The sequence below is a fragment of the Lissotriton helveticus genome, chromosome 7 (genome assembly GCF_964261635.1).
Source record: "Lissotriton helveticus chromosome 7, aLisHel1.1, whole genome shotgun sequence".
Taxonomy (NCBI): Eukaryota; Metazoa; Chordata; class Amphibia; order Caudata; family Salamandridae; genus Lissotriton; species Lissotriton helveticus.
Window position 1 is genome coordinate 1,086,738,283 of NC_136068.1, and position 17,380 is coordinate 1,086,755,662.

Consider the following 17,380-nt stretch of genomic DNA (forward strand, 5'->3'; position numbering starts at 1 on the left):
AAGCATGACCACAGTTCTCTATTGAACGTTTGGACTCCTGAAGGTTTTCTCAATGCTACTCCAAGAATTGCAAGAATGTCTGAGATTATTGGTTCAAATTGCATTATCTTCCTGATAACAAGTACAAAGAAGTCGATTGTTAGAGCAGGTTACCATTACCCTTCAAAAAAATGTCAAAGGGGAATGAGGATGATGTGAGTGTTGTATGGGCCTAGGATGAAAAAATGAATGCTATTACTAAAGAAAATTGGAGGAAGATGTGGCTTTGGAGGAAGTCAAGAGGTTTGCGATGGAAAGTTGGCCAGATAAAAAGTCTGTGAATGAAGAGTGATTGTTCTGCCTAAAAGCATGAGGAGTTCCCTTATTAAGTTGTGCCATGAGCAGGGACATAGAATTCCTATAGCCTGACGCCCAAGACATATTGTTTGGGGTCAAGGGCAACAAGTTTTCATGTGTATTTTGTCCTTGGGACAAGTAAGCCCAACCCCCCTGCAGCACAAACTCTTTGTCTGCCAGTTTGCAGTACCACATTATTGAACAGGGAAAAGCACTGTCTGCAGTTGAGGTAATATTTTGTTCATATGTTAATGCTGTTCAAACTTGTATTCATGGTTCATTAATTGAAAGACTTTATTATTAGGGTGAGCGCTCTAAGTAAATGTTGTAAGCTCCAACTGCACTATTGACAGTGGTTCCAGTATAACAATGTGTACAAATGTTTTCAAAGTTTAGCAATATGAGGCTATGTATAATGCTCTCAGAATGCTCTCTTATTTGATGCAAATATTTGCAGAATTTTGAAAGCAAGATTGATGATTCTTTGCTTTCAAAATAAAATTTTCATAAAAATATGAAAGCAGGATTTTTTTTTTGCTAAATTACTGTAAAATTCCAGGTGCCAATTCTTTGCAGCGTCATTTAGTAACATGTGTTGATGCATGATAGTGTTTCCCAAAAATATTCATAATGGAAAATCAGTGTAACCAGTTTCAATAAGATTATGGGAAACAAAAATAAACAAGCATTGACAAAGCCAGCAGGTCTGAAATTAGTGGTCAGCTTTTTAGTTTTGTCAATGTGTGACATACTTTGGCATGGTTTTTGTAAAACCTTATTGGTGTGGGAGCTGCTGGACCCTCACCATTATAACAAACATTGGCAAAAGTAAAAATTGTTTTTTGGTCTCAAAAAGCACACACTGCCACAGTAGTTACTGGCACTGAACAAAACAACTTTCTGTGCAGATATGCTCCTTGTGAAAGAACAGAATGCTGTCATTCACAGTGAACCCAGCCGATACAAAGAGAGCAACAGCATTTTAATAAACACAAAAGGTCACGGCCCACACCAGACCACATTAGGGGCCCAACTATTAAAGAAAGCCTCAAAAGTGCACCCATGGTATATGTCCTTGCATTAAGTGCGAACTGTATTTTTGCATGAGCAAATATGCATGTGTAGATTTGCTCATGCGAAAATCTGAGTGTTTGCAAGTTCACTTTACCTCCAACCATTTTTTCCCCAACTCCGGAAGAAGGTATACGTCTGCCATTGTCAGGGGTAAATCTCCAACTTTCTCAGTATGGGAAAAGATTAGAGAAAAGTTGTTGAAAACCCTTCAAACATGTAAGTTAGTAGGTTTGCACATACTCAAAATAGCTTTCTAACCTGGAACTATTGCTTACCACTACTTTCAGCCCCAGTGTGTAGATCTGCAGAAACGTGGCAACGCAAGGGGATTGTAAGTATTCAAACACTACTATGGTATGAGCCCTGGCATTATCAGAGAGGCTATATCAGAGTTCTTATACAATGAGATTGCTGCCATAATTTGTCGCTGCACTACATGGCAACAAAGGGGCAATAGATTTTGTTACAGGACAAGTAGATTTATGAAGCAACCTGCCCCATGGACACGTAGATATTTTATTAAATTCCACACCCCTGCATGAGACACAATTTGGAATAGTGAAAAGTAAGAAGAAAGTTAAAGGGTGTAGTTGGTGGCCAAGTATTGATGTGGAAGTGGAATGGATTGTTAGACAGTATGAAAGGAATGAGGGGGCAGTAAAGTTGCAAGTGTTGTTGAAGCCGCATCTATGTCCTATGCCTTGTCCTGACATGGCAACGGAAACTGTTGGAGTTAACATTATGGGCCCGGTGTGTGGAGATGATGGTAGAACGTGGTTTGTTTTGGTAGCTATGGACAACTTTTCAAAATGGCCAGAGGTTGAATTTGTGAACTGTGCAAATGCGGAGTCCCAAGATGTCTGCAAGGGGTATCGAGATAAAAGAAGAAGAGCAAAGGAATGTCAGATTAAGGAAGGAAATACTGTGAGAGTGAAGTTACCTTTTAGGGTCAGGAAAGAAGAAAGTTAGCTAAGTTAACCGATGGAAGAGCATGGCACATGGATCGTTTTGTGGAAGGCAGGAAAGGAAAAGGAGAAGAAATGACTGACAAGGATGAGTATAATTGGATTGTTGAGTTGTGGATGGATGATAGTGGAGCTGAGTGTAGTGGTGGACAAACAAAGGCAGTCAATAACTAAGATATCAATCTGAAAGGTGAGGAAAGTGAAAATGAGAGTGGAGCTATAAGTGAGAATGTGTTTCAGGATTTTTGTAGTAATAATGTGGAACATGGATTTGAGTCCAATGGGAAGTATGGGAGAGAAATAAAACGGCGTACATACGTACAAGATTATTTAATTTGACAGGTGTTAGAATCTAAATTTTGTGTTTTAGTATTTCATACAGTATATTTTTGCTCTGTTAGAACTTCATATGTTTAATTACACTTTTTTGTTTTTTTTGTTGTATAGAGGTTTGCTTTATGTAAACAGATTTCATTCTCAGAGTTGACTGTGATTTTAATTTTTCTAAGAAGGGAGATTCGTTGTGTTTATTCTTTGAATTCCTTTTATTGTGAGCAATGGAATGTTAATAGCGTAATGAAGGGAGCACGCATTCCAAGGAATATCAGCTGATCGCAGATGTCATGGAGGTCGGACGTGTTGGCCCTGCCTCTTGTTTTAAACTTAGTAAAGAAATACTCACCCCTAGAACTTTCGTGGCGTTTCTACTCAACAATCTGCTCTCCAGTGGGTCCTTGTCACGGGCGGTCTCGGTTCAGTTGCCACACATCCAGGGCTGGGGGCAGTCGCAGTCTAGTTCATTTTACCTGTGGGAACTCAATTTCTCAAGTTATTCCCTATCAGTGTCTTGTAGTAGAGGTTTCTCCCTTCTTCTCCTTGCTTCTGGAGATGAATGTCTGAGGTAGGTTTAGGAGTTTCAGTGACAGTGCTCTAAGGCCCTAAGAGCTCCTTACAGAGCCCGAGTCATCGGCCATCTTGGTGTGACACTCGGCATTGTCTATCTGTGCTTGTCTCCAGCCCCTCCCACCCATCCATCTTCTGTTGTCTGTCTTCTTGTCCACCGGTGCCCCTCCTGTTCACCCTGCATTGTCTGTCTGCCTGCCCCCAGCCCCTCTCACCCACCCCTATATTGTTCTTATGGTTTCCTCTAACCTTCCTGTCCACTCTCCATTGTCTCTGTGGCTACTCTCAACCATTCCATCAGCTGTTTGTGTTCTTGCCACTCCTGACCAACCTCCTTTGTCCGTGTGCTTGTCCCCAGACCCTCCAACCCACCCTCTGTTGCCCGTCTGTTTCCCCCAGCCCTCCCACCCACCCTCTGTGGCCTGTCTATTTCCCCCAGATCCACTGTCCCGCAACTTGCCCCAGACCCTCTTGCCAACCCCTGTATGTGTGTTTCCCCATCCCATCTCGCCTGTCCTCTCCCACACCTGTAAACTTCTATCTCTCCCTTAAGCTGATATATTTCAAGGCTTTTAAGGTTTGCAAACATTATGTGGGGATATCCAGAGTAGTTAAAGTTTCTTGTGTGGGTATGTATTCACTTTATTTAATAAGCTACAGCCGCATTCTGGTGGTTTCAAGTATACAACTCTGATATCAACTTATCAGTACACCACTAATGTTGGGTATGCTGAAAACTAATTTTGGGGATTTTAATCCAAAAGAGCACCCAGGTGAGTGTAAACTGGTTGTTTAGTATATAGGGTGGGATAATTCAGCTGTTTTTTTAATTCGCGCAGCCCTAATGGAATCCTCTGGAAGTTTGGATGGGCTTTGAAGATTGAACCTCTGAATGAAAGTATAAAGCAAGCAACACCATTAAATGAACACATGTAGGCTCTTGTAAAGAGTTTAAATATATTTGTGATTCTCGGACAGACAGGAATTTACACAAAATGGTTTGTTTTCATCCCTGCATGTGATTCCATGGACACTTAATTTCAAAATATACATTTTGTTTTATACAATACACATGCGGCCTTGGTATGGGTGGATAACGAGACAAGCCAACCATCCATCTAGTTTGTTTTTAAATAGAATGAACATGCGGCATTAGGAGAACATCAATAGATAATGGAACCATTCAGATCTGATTATTCATAGGATGATTCAAAGAAAGAGCAGGAATATAAATAACCTACAGTTCTAACTTGGAACATAGTTGTTTGGATTTAATTTATTTCGGATTATGATGTAATTTGCCTTCAGGAAACGTAGGGGTTGGCATCACCACATCCGCAAGGATTCTCAATAATGTTTATTTTGGCCTGCGAGAGAGCTTTTGAAGGTTTGGGGGTGGTATGCAGATGCCCCTTAGAAACATCTTAGAAAGCTCCTCCTCCAATTGATGGAATAATCGTGCCCCCGAAATTTAAGTAATGGAAATTGTTAATTTAGCATCTCATCGGGTCACTGCGTTTAGTACTGAAAATATATTTCATTATTCAAGAAGGGTTCTCCCACTTTATTTGAAAAGGTGCATGTTGAAAAGAAAAAGCACTTGTTACCAGGCAGCCATAGTAGATTTTAATTCTCCACCACACATGCATGTGCTCTGCCCCAGGAAGAGTTGGGAAGTGAATTTGAGTAGGATGTTTCTTAGCCACTTCTAAAAAACATGAAACAACAACGTTGCAGACGATTGGCATCAATGAGTCTGAAAGTTTGCTTTAGAAAACTAAATGGAAAGTATGTTCCTTAAGTTCCATCAGAGCTAATGATCTGCTCTGAAGTACTGTGTTCCCAGATTAATTACATATTGATGAAATGGACATTTTAGGGCATCCATTTGCCTTGCAAGTAATAGATAGGCTAGAAAGTTACCATGCTACCCAACCATGATTACAATATTTTGGTTCAGTTTATCCCGGTTCAACATATGGGCAGAATGGTCCTAAATAACAGACAAGTGATAGATACACTGAGACAAGAGCAAAGGTGCACTTCAGTATTTCCTTATTATGAGAAAATGTTTACATACATTTAGAGGAATTAGAAAACCCTATTCAATCCAATATATGGTAGAACTTGATTTGCTCTTAAACAAAGTGGGCAAGAAGCGTTCTCAACTCACTAGAAAGATAACAAGAAAACATAGAAATGTGAGGTATGATATGAATGTAGAGTTGACAAAACAGAATTGCTGATCGTGGCTAAAACTGACGCTTTCACTGGGGCATCCTGGTTGATCCCATAAACATATGAAATATATGTGCCGACTTAAGGAAAATTATTTACAGTAAGGAACAATAAGATTTACTGTAAAAGCACTTAAGTGATGGAAAATTACAGATTTTTGGAGAATCATCCCAACTAGGATCCTTGGTGATCAGAGGGTACCAGCAGGTCATGTCATTGTGTCTGTTTGTTTTACCCATTCCTCTAGACTATATTGGCACCGTGGTATGGGTGGAATCATTGACTTCATTTTTGAAACCCCACCAGTTGTCTGTGAATAGTTCCTGCGACGTTTTTATTGAGATAATTATATCTTTAACAGTTACTGTGCTCCTCAAGCATGGCAAAAATAATTAATTGTAGCTATACTTAAAAAAGGAAACAAAAATGTGCACAAAAATGTATATATCTTTTAGATAACATAAGGAACCTTTTGTGTGAAAATGTTATAAGATAGGCATGTAGCCTTTTTTAAATCTACAGTGGGAATCGCAAATACTCAAGCAGGCTAGACATGGGGTCAGCAGAGCAGTGTCTGCGGTGGGACTTGCCTAAAATAAAATATATTTTGCTAAAAAACTTTAGGTTCTTTCTAGCACTCTCAAGGTGACCTTTGATAACAAGGATCGATCCATGCTTTGAGAAGCTTAAAAGTACTTGTTTTAAGGACATTTTATTATAATTTCGCAACAGTCCAGTTGTAGGCTTTGGGAAACACTCCAAGAGTTTTGCTATAACTTGGGAGTTAGACAGGGATGTATTTTAGCACAGTTTTTTTAATGTCTTAATAAATTACCTGTTTGCCTTACTATTGGATGTTTCCATGGATGTCCCGCCTTAAATCAGGATGTTAATATTATGTTTACATTACAGTCACAATTCAATCCCCATTTCCTGCAAAGACAATGTTATCCATAATCTCGTAAATAGCTTTGAGTATTACCATGAAAGAACTCAGCAAAGTAAAGATGCTGGTAGTTGTAAAACAGGAGTCTCAAACCTCTTCTGCAGTAAGAACTACTCGTGTTCAATTAAAATTATCCCGAGCTATTAATATTATAGAGTTTCTAATACTGACCACATCAGACAAGCTTACATTAGGGGCCACTTTATTCAAGATTACCAGCAGTAATCACATCGGTGCTTGAAAGAGCGGTCCCAGCAATAATGTAAACAATGGTTTGTTAATGTGGAATGTCAGTACACAGGTAATAGTTAACAGCCATAGCTGCAATGCCCTGGAACCAAGTTAATACTAGTAATAAGGCTCCCAAACATCAGCTCATGAGTTCTAAAAATACACATATTTTCATCTCGAATACACACTTTTAAATTTTGGTACACATATAAATTCAACTAAACAAAGGTTTCTAATTTATTAAGCTGGGACACATACAGGAGAGCTACTCTGGGTACCTGGAGAGCTACCAGTGGCTCATGAGCTACTCGTTGGAGAACCCTGTTGTAAAACATATATACACCAACAAAAATGTTTAAACTTGAGGGCAATTGTTTCTGAGTTCAATTATTTAGGGCTCAGATTCAATATTAATTGGAATTGTTGTGCCAGGGAGAATATAGGCAAACTGATTTTGGCAAACTCCTGGCATATTATGACTATGTGTTACATAAAAATGGGTGTAGGTCCACTTTCAACTCCACCGAATGTATATCAAACGAAGAAATAATGTAGCGTTTTATGTAGAGTTGAGCTATGGGGATTGGCAAACCTTAAATATTTATAAAGTTCGGTAAATAGGTATGCGAGGAAATCCACTGGCTTTCCTAAGTAGGTTTTACTTATAACCCTTATAAAAAAGAATTTGGAATTTTAAACACAAAGTGTGGCATCCACGAGGGTCCCGTTCTTTTGGGTCAGTTCGAGGATAAAACCCAGAATAACGTTTTCAAGAATAGAGTTCAAAATGTTTAGAGGTGTGATGTTGTCCTAAATATGGGCTATAGTTGGATTAGTGTGTACATAAAGCTTTAGTTGTGCTAATTCTGAAATTCTTGAGTTTTTCTCAAGTTCAGATTCTGGATATTTCAAATGAATGGTCTTTTATGTAGAATAACTTGAGTTTTTATGATAAAAGTGACTTTTATTTCTGTGCTCTATTCATTCTTACGTGAAGATACCATTTGGAGCTTACTGGAATTTGCCACTGTGAATTACAAACGAATGGCCGGGTTGAGGAGGACACAAAGATTATAATCCAAAAGGAACTTGTGGGAATAGCTATTTTTAAGTAAGTGCTTATGATCGTGCATTTTAATTATTTAGGACTTGTTGGATGGTCAGAATAAATGTCACCATTCATTAGTCCATTTATTTTGTTTTATATAACACAAATATGGGGCTTTAGGATGGATGATGACACCATCAATTCTTCCATCCAATATGTTTTATATTGAATGAACGCGTAGCCTATGAATTGATGGAAGAAGGACACCATTCATTTATCTTTTGCATATTATATGCTTGTTACTTTATTTTATTTTTGCCTGCTGCTTTTAAAAAAGCAATTGCCTTAACATTTGTATACCTTTCAAAAGCTGAAATCAGCACTTTCCCAATGCTGGTTGCAGTACTCTAGATCAGGGTTTCCCAAACTGTGGTCCGCGGACCCCCAGGTGTCCGTGACACATTCCCAGGGGGTCCGTAGGCAACTGTTTTAAAACCACAGAAACGTTTCTAGTATAATTAGCAGCTTTCCAGCAACAATAAAAGTGTCAAGAGAATGCCAGTGATTAATGTACCTGCTGGAGAGCAGGAGAGCTTTGTTCAGTGGCAGCTTTGATTTAACTAATGTAGCACAGAGGGTTAATGTTCCTACTGCAAAGAACGTGTAACATGCATCTTAAAAAGCAGTATTGTATGTGCCTAGGTTCGTGGTCACTGCTTTTGTCACAGAGTTTCTTTTGTTACTGTGCACTTCATAAGTGACAATCGTAATCTAGCAGAGGGACCTATAAACTGTCATCAAAGAGCTGCTTGCAAACTGCATGGTGCCAGTTAGTAACTTATATGTTGTCCCAGTTATTCATTATCCTGATGCTGCTAAAAAGATATATTTGGGTGGAAATACATTTTTAATGTTAAAGTCAATGCTAGCCACTGTGTTATGTTCTGAATCCTGAGTTTGTGCTTTTCCAGAGCAAGCACTCTTTAAACATTTTATATACACACTGATTTACATGTACGATTCAATGTCTCTATATGTGTGTGATGTAAAGTGCTCTGACATCCTACAATGGTATGAGAGATGCTGTAAAACAAATGAAATACATGTGACAGAGGGGCTATTACTTCAATATAAAATACTACGGGCCAGATGTACGATCTGCTTTTATATGCGCGAACGGGTTCGCGAACCCGTTTGCGCATGCAAAAACTTATTGGGCCATGTACATAGCCTATTTAGCGAGTCGCAATTTGTTTGCGACTCTCTAAATAGGTTTTGCAACTTGCTATTTGGAAGGGGCATTCCCTTCCAAATAGCGAGTCTCAAAACCATATACAAATGTTTTGCGGTCGCAAAACAGTCACAATTACCCTCTACTTCAAGTAGATGGTAAGGGGTCCTCAGGGGACCCATTCCCCTTTGCAAATGCATACAAAATTATTTTTTAAGGGCAGGCAGTGGTCCCAGGGACCTCTGCCTGCCCTTAGAAAATGAAACGAAAACGTTTAATTTTTTTTTTTTTTAAATGCATGGTAAAAGGTTGAATTTTTTTTTTAAACTGCTTTATTTAAAAGCAGTCCGAGACATGGTGGCCTGCAGAGCCCAGCAGGCCACCATCGCTGGGAGGGCTGGCATTCCCAATGGTCTCGCAAATTGCAAGAGGCTCATTAATATTAATGAACCTCGCAATTTGCGACCCAATTGGGAATCCCAAACAGTGTTAAACACACTGTTGTATATTTCATTTAGCGACTCGCAATTTGCCTCTCGCAATGTGTCGCCAATTGCGAGGCGCTAAATGAAATGGTCGTCCATCTGGCCCCAAAATCCTTAGTACTTTGAGTATTTGTTTTGTGTGCACACGTGTGTATTTGTTTCGAATTCTGTTTTAATGTTTGAAATTTAACTCATACAAATTACTTGGGGGTCCCTGGCTTCCAGTGGTGACTCAATGGGGGTCCTCAGGAGTCAAACGTTTGGGAACCATTGCTCTAGATGGTTTACTAGTGGTTCCTTGAGTTAGACACACATGCTTTCTGGAGCCGCCTGCAATACTTCAATCCATTACTAAAGATCCCATGGGCATTACTTACAGTTTTTACACAACGGCCACATCAAGGCAGAGGTGCAGAGATGAAGACAGGTTAAGCTATGGTAGGAAGGTACGGTATAGCAAGTAAGGTATTGTAGTTATGATAGGAGAATCTGAAATGTAGTTAAGGCAGGTAGTTATGGTACATTAGGTACAGTATGTAAGTGTAGTTACCAAGTAGGGATGGTAAGTACAGCAGGTAGGTATGTTAGATTAGGTATTGGACATATTTAGGTATTCTTGGTTATGTATGGTTGGTAGGTATAGAATGTATGATAGATATAGTAAGTTAAGTAGGTCAGATAGGTGTTAAGGTGTCTGAGAGTTACTGTAGGTAGGTATGGTGAATACATATATTTGATAAGTAAGTAGGTACATTGGTTTGTTATATATGCTTAGTAGGTATGATAGGTTAGGCATGGAAGGAATGGTAGGATAGTTATGGCTAGGGTAAGTATAGTGGGTTGGTATGGTAGGTTACATATGGTAGGCTGTATATGGGATTTAAAGTATTGTAGGTCTGATGGATACATAGGTGTGGAAGTTATGATAAGTAAGTATGGTATGTTAAGTGTGATATGTAATTATGAGAGGTAAGTAGGTATGGTAAGTAAATAGGTATGGCATGTAGGCTTGCTAGGTAGGTTTTGTTAGGTATGCACAGTAGGTTTTGTATGATAGAGCAGGTAAAGTAGGTAAGGTGTGGTAGTTAGGTATGTAGGTAAAGTAGGTTAAGTATTGTAGGTTACTAGGGCGGTATGGTGGATAAGTAGCTTTGTATGGTAATCATATGATGTATGGTATGATAGGTATGGTAAGTAATTAAGCTGTGATTAAGTAAAGTAGTTAAGTATTGTAGGCCTTATAGGCAGGTATGGAAAGTAGGTACATAGGTATGATGAGCATGTGGTCATGAAAGAAAGATAAAAACACTGGTTAGCTATGGTAAGTATGTATAGTGAATATGGCAGGTTGGTATGGAAAGTTAGGTAAGGTAGGTTCGGAATGGAAAGTAAGTATGGTATGAAAGGTATGGTACATTAGTTAAGTTGGGTAAAGTAGATTAAGTATAGTAGGAATGGTCGGTAGGCACCAATGGAAGGGTAGGTAAGATACGCATGTTAGTTATGATACACACAGTATGCTACGTATGGTATGTAGATATGGCAGGTAAGTGCTACAGTACATTACGGTACCATAGGTTTGTGAGGTGTGACAGGTTATGTATGTTAGGTTTGGTACAATAGGTAGGTTAAGTATGGTAGGTAAGGTTTTGTAGATATAGTAGGCAGGTAGGTATGATAGGTTAGGTATGAGAAGTCAGGTATGGTATGGTTGGTGAGGCATGGTAGGAAATAAAAATTTTGCCTGGTAATTAAATGTTTGAGCTCGATATCGTGCTTACAAATCACAGCACAGTTATTCAGAAACATAAATATTTTATGCCATACTTTTGACAAATGGCCAACACTTTGTAGCATCTTTAAGAAAGGGTATGCGCATACATGTCCTTGTTTTGTGAACAAAAAACGGTAAATCCAACAACGTTATCATGACAGCATGGTAAAACAAATGATTGCTCAGGGTGAAAGAGTGGTAGCACAGGGCCCTTATTTTATGATAGGCTTATGTATCCAAACGCAAGCAGTAAGGTCATAAATCAGCAATGAAACGTTTTATGCCAGAAAATCAAATCAAATACGTCATAGGGAACACACTGGGACTCAGTTTCAACCTATAGGTCTTCTTGTATCTGCAGTTTAATAAAAGGATGACCTGATGTAACCATCCTCAAAATTCTCTGGTCTTGACGGTCAGCCCATCCAAGCCAAGGCAAACCTTGAGAAAGACATGGAAGCCAATGGCTGAGGTGAGCTGACCCCAAGCATGCTCACCATATACTTCTCTGGCCTTCTTTTTGATCTATTGATGGCAAGAGTTCTCGCAACAAAAATCAAAATCTGCCTGTGGAGAGATTTAAATAATATGAAGGATCTGCATCCTTCATATGTGCAGCTCCCGCCTTTCTCCGAGTGTCCGGTGCAAGGAGAGTCGAGTACTTGCTGGCATCAATGTCACAGCTGGGCGCACATTTCTGCCAACATCCCACCCTGTCCATCTGTGAACAGTGGGGATATGCATTGGTGCACACAGCCCTATCTGAGGATCTGCATGTTCTGGAGGTGTGCATTCCTGCACGCTGGTCCTCTTGACCCCCTGCAGTCCTGGTGGTATAAACCTTCCTGTACACAAGCCCGGAACTGTTACTGCATGCCGTGGAGGTGGTTATTCTGTATGTTCTAAGGGTATACATTCGCACATATAAAAATTGGTCTCTTCCTGGGCTTGGATGCATATCCATTTGGTTCTCGCCCTACATTCGATGGGGTCCTCATTACTTTCCTACCCTCCCTATGCTGTGGGAGTTAGGAGAGCAGCCATCCTTGCACACTTTTTACAGGCTTGAATGCACTTAGGAAAGCTCATTCCAGACCACAGCCTCTTCCGACGTCCTGACGTTCGAGAAGATGGTGGCCTGCACTTTCTGCAGCAAGAAGAGGTGTACATTCGTGAATAGAATCAGTCGCATGTGTCGACTGGGGGCTGCCAATTCATTTACATGTCCTCTGTTCTCCTAAGTGCACTATAGAATGTACAGATGTGCACTCAGCATTCACAGGTGAAGCGTACATTCTGTTCTGTTCTGCACACAGTAGGAGAGGAACACAGACCCCACTTAGCACATACATGCATTCTGCAGCTGCAAATTCGTGAACAGCGTCTCTGTGGTTGCTCAAAAGCCAGTCAATGCAAGCTGCCTTTTCATTCGTGGCGACCTGCGTCAATTGTGCACATGGCGGCCCTCTTGCAAACACTGAATGCGCGGTGGCACGTACAGTGATATTCCTTCCGTACTGGGACATATGCGTGGTCTGAAAGTGTGCAGTCCTTACACATCCTGCACCTGTCGCTCTCCTGCACGCACCGAGGGCGCTTCTTCCAGCTCACAGAGCTCGCTGTTCACTGCCATCCTCGGCGGGCACGCACATTGTTACCCAGCTCACATCTGCGCCGGGAGGGAGGGGGCAGCTCATGTACATAGCAGCAGCTGCTGTTCCCTTCACGTGGCGATGCACGGCCTGTCCGCAGCCCTCAACTTCCAAGGTCCCCTTGCATAATCCTTAACTCTGCACTCACCATGGGTGTGCACTCTCTGCAGTCTCTTCGTGCATAACGCGGGAATGTACACACAACTAACTCTTACTGTACATGCATGCTTTGGGGAAAATCAAATCACACAAACCCGCATTCTCCCACCCCCCAAAGCCCCGGAGGATAGTGGGAGGTATCGTTGCGCATTCGTGCACACCGCCTCTGGTGTCCCCTTGCACCGAGGGACGCACATTCCTAAACTCTGTTGCTTTCCTGTATACACCTGGGCTTTATAATCAGGACCCACAGCCCCTGCTGTCCTCCAGTTTGCATTTGCTGCAGGCACGCCTAGTCACACCACCGGCAATCCCCAGGCGCGTGGGGTGGACATGACAAGTCGGGATGCCTGTCAATGGCTCAATCCCCCCCTATAAATCAACGGAGGTGACGAAGACGCAGCATAATGTCCCCTCCCGCTAAGGAAAGAACACGAAGACGGACTGCAGAATGCGTTGGGTGCAAATACTTCAGAGAGGAATGCGCATCACCTTTAATAAACTCGTGCGGTTTAAAGAGCAGTCCGAGCTGAGAACTGACGAGTAGGATCAAGACGTACCCCCGAAAAATGCCTCACCCCGCTGCCAAATCAGTTGACAATGCACATTACACCGGCCACGGAGACCCTCGAGCCTCGCGTCAACAGCAAATTCAAGTTAGATAGACAGGGGGATGAACATCAACCCGTAAGAAAGCTCCCCCAATAATAATCAATAGCGCTGACAGCACACCCCGCCCTTCACACCAAAGTCGGGCTATAATAGGAGGGAATATACACCCCTCTCCTCCCCGACCCCCATTCCTCTCAAATAGTACGGGAGAATGCACAGTCCTCAGTCAAATCAGGACACACCCTTTGATTCCGGGCTTCTCCGTCAGCAAAATTAGACCAAGGGAAGATGCATTCCCCCTCCTAGAAAAAGTCTGAAATGGTTACAGTAAGCATCCCTCACTCCCCCCACCCTCCGCCCACCACCTGCGCCAGAAAAACTATGAGAATGCCCTCCCTGCACATCACATAAAACTAAGATATTGTCAAATGGGGATTGGGAATACATGCACCCACCCAATGCAAACGCAGGACCGATCTTCATCTACTGCTTCACCAACCCCCCAGGACTACACCTGGGAGTGGGGTACAGGGAGACATGCCACCTCTAAGATGCCAGCTCCAAACCAAGCACCCGTTGCCAAAATCACCACAGACGCAGAATTTACCCCACCCCCAACCCTCCCCTTTCCCTTCATCCGCTGTCACCGCCAATGCAGCACACATGGGAATGTACATCAGCGACCTCACCGCACCCCCAGGGCAGACGAATAATGGTACCCAGCCAAGCCAACTCCACATCAGGGCAAAACGAGTGAGTAACCTGGTGAATTCTGAGAAGGTGTTGCTCCCTAAAGTGGCCAGAAAAGCCCTCCCCACATCCTTAAAATAGTGGCACAAATCCCAGCCGCTACCGTCTGTACTGCTACAGAGCACACGCCGATTGCACGAGGGATGGAATCAGGGCAGAGCCAAACGCGACTCTCCCAGCACACAGAGATGTATATAAAGGAATCAGCGCAGGTAGCAAGCAGCAAGTAAGGGCCTATCGTATGCTTAGAGCTTAGGTACCCCCCATGCCCCAAGAAATGCCGCGCGCACATACATACAAGACACTTACCAGGATCAAAGTGGGAGCTGAAGGCAAAGCTGGGGTTGAACAGGGAGGAAGACATGGCAAAGGCAAGGAGATCTGCAGCAAGTCCCATTGCAAAGCACGAGAGAGAAGCAGGACCGAAATAATATATTTAAAAATATGGAATTGGGCGGAAAAAATATGGCAATAAAAAATGGCATAATCAGCAAAACCTGGTATCCTCTGAGTCTGCATGCCTTTCCTCAATTGGGCAACAAATTGTTTTTTCGTGCTGCTGCAGGTGCTGTACTCCTTGCTGTCTTCCCATGGTGCTAAACGCTGCAGCAGCCCCCGCAGCGCGCCCAGGAGGCAGGGAACAGGCAGTACTCGCGTGACAGCCAGTGCACTGGAGTCTGCAGCAGCCCCAGCTGCATCACTGCTGCTGCAAGGCTGCCAAGGCTGGGGCAGCATCCAGTGCCAAGGAAACCAAGGGTGGACTAGCCGGCAGTCGAGGGCGGGACCACTGAAAAGGAATAGAAGCAGACCAGGGGCTATAGACACTAAAAGCGGACGAGAACTCTATATCGCAGGGAAAGAGGCTGCCATATTGAAGTGTGTTTTTTGCCAAGCGAGGAGGTCACCCGCCTGTTTGGTTGGACTATTCTGCATTGGGTTCCTACTTAATTCAAAAATACAATATTACATCCACTGAACTCAGTATTAGATGGTTGTAATGGTGGGCGCATGGCACACCTCTGATGTGATCCATTTGGAGTCGTTAAAGCTTATTATTAACGGGAAAAGTATTTAGTTTTCTCATATGAAGCCACTACATGCGAAATCACAATAACCCAGATGTTTCAAGTTTCCTATGTTCATGAGTGAGTAGTTCGTCCAGTGCATATTTTTTCTTTTCATGCTGGGATTTATTCTTCGGATTTTATAATATGTCAACAGGTCTAAAAACCCAGAATGCAAAGTGAAAACCTGATCTGCATGAGGTACTCACCCAAGGCCTGGAAGACTTGAAAGTTCTGCTGTAATTTCACCTTTGTAATTGTAATTGCATTTACATAGCGCTTACTACCTCTAATGAGGCGTCAAAGCGCTTTTTCATCAAGTAGCACACTACTCCAGAACCCAAAAAGGATTAGTGGTGAATTAGGATCTGGAAAAGGTGAAATTTGAAATTAATTTGAGCGGTGGACATGTTAGTCTGTTATTTGGAATGAAAAGGATAGTGGAGGATAGAAGAGAAAATAGTTTCTTTGTATTTATTTGTATTATTTATTAACTGTTCCATTAATTACAATCCTTACAGTAAAAACAATCAGCATATAAAAGCTAAAAAAATGATACTAAAAACTTTTGTTTATCTTACATAAAATTGAGTGCCCCACCCAAGTGCCAACACAATCGTCACTCCCCGGGGTTTATAGTCAATGAGGTTTGGCCTTAATCGCTTTCATGAAATCCCCTTTGAGCCTCGACAGGTAAACTGCTATACAGGATAATGAACAGCGCCTCTTACATTCCAGTTGGCCCTCGCTGGTGTTAGCGCTTTCTTAGACTAGCGGGCTAGGAGTGTTTGAGGCCGCTGAGCTTACTTCCGCCAGATTTGCGGTGCACTTCACCAAAGTTCTGTTGCTTTCATTGGCAGCTTTTAGGGCAATCCTGAGTTGATGGATGAATTTTGCTAGTCTTGCTAGGGTTGTTGTGTCGGTGGTGGATAGGCACAAGGCTGACGCTTCACTGCCAGACTCTATTCCATTAGTAATGCAGATTGGACGCAGCAGTCGCCAGCGGTCGTTGTTAATGTTCGGGCAGCAGCATAGGAGATGCAGCCAGGATTCTCTCATATAGGGGCATAGTCTTCAGTTTGTAGAGTCCCCCTTATGGGCCCATGCGGTATTAAAGTCAGCAAATCCTAATATTGGGGCCTATTAGGATGGCGGACGGACCTGCGTCCGTCCGCCACCCTCGAGGTGGAGGGACCGTCCGCAGGGGCAGCGGCGGTCCCTCCGGTGCAATTAAGATGTGACCGCCACCCTGGCGGTCACATCCCATATCTTTAACCTTGAGGCAGGTGCTGCTTGAAGCAGCACCCGCCGCAAGGTTAAAAATGCATGCTTTACATTTACATGCACAAAGCGGCAGACACCGTGTGGTACCTGCAGTTTTGTGCATGTAAATGCTGGGGAGTACCATAGGTACCCCCCATGTGCACCTCCCACCCCCCGACACCCTGGGGGCCCGCAACGGGCCTCCAAACACCAAAGACCAAATGCTTTTCCACGGCGGAAAAGCCGCCGCGGAAAAGCATGTTTTCTGCCCCATCCTACTATGGCTGGCGGTGTCTGATAGACACTGCCACCATATTAGAGCTTTTCTGCCATGATCGGAAGGCGACCGCCGCGGAAAAGCGGCGGATGGTCTTCCCGTCCGCCGATGATCCCCCAGCCATCCTAATCTGGCGGGGGGTCTTTGTAGGCACCGCAGCGGTGAATCTGCATCCTCCGGGCCGGCGGTGGCTTCCGCCGGCCCGGAGGATGCGGATTCACCGCAATCCTAATTGGCCCCATAGTTAGTCTCATGAAAAGGATTTTGCTTTGAGCCAGTGGAGTGAGAGCCTCGCTTAGATAAGGTTGTGCTTTGTAGGAGTTATTCAGAGGGTCTAGTTGGGCGCTTGAACAAAGAGATTTAATGTCCAGA

General features: G+C 42.8%; 1 protein-coding gene across 4 annotated transcripts in view; it reads right to left on the reverse strand.

Annotated features, from left to right (window-relative positions):
* Positions 1-15,103, reverse strand: part of AATK (apoptosis associated tyrosine kinase) — a 508,162-nt gene extending 493,059 nt beyond the window's left edge. For 2 of the 4 annotated variants that reach the window (XM_078654151.1, XM_078654147.1), the window contains exon 1: positions 14,714-14,939. In XM_078654151.1, coding sequence (XP_078510277.1) covers positions 14,714-14,801 — 88 coding nt within the window. In that variant the 5' untranslated portion in view covers positions 14,802-14,939. Of the gene's footprint in view, positions 1-14,713 lie in introns of all 4 variants that reach the window. The other 2 variants (XM_078654150.1, XM_078654148.1) reach the window with 2 other exon arrangements.
* Between the last annotated feature and the right edge of the window lie 2,277 nt (positions 15,104-17,380).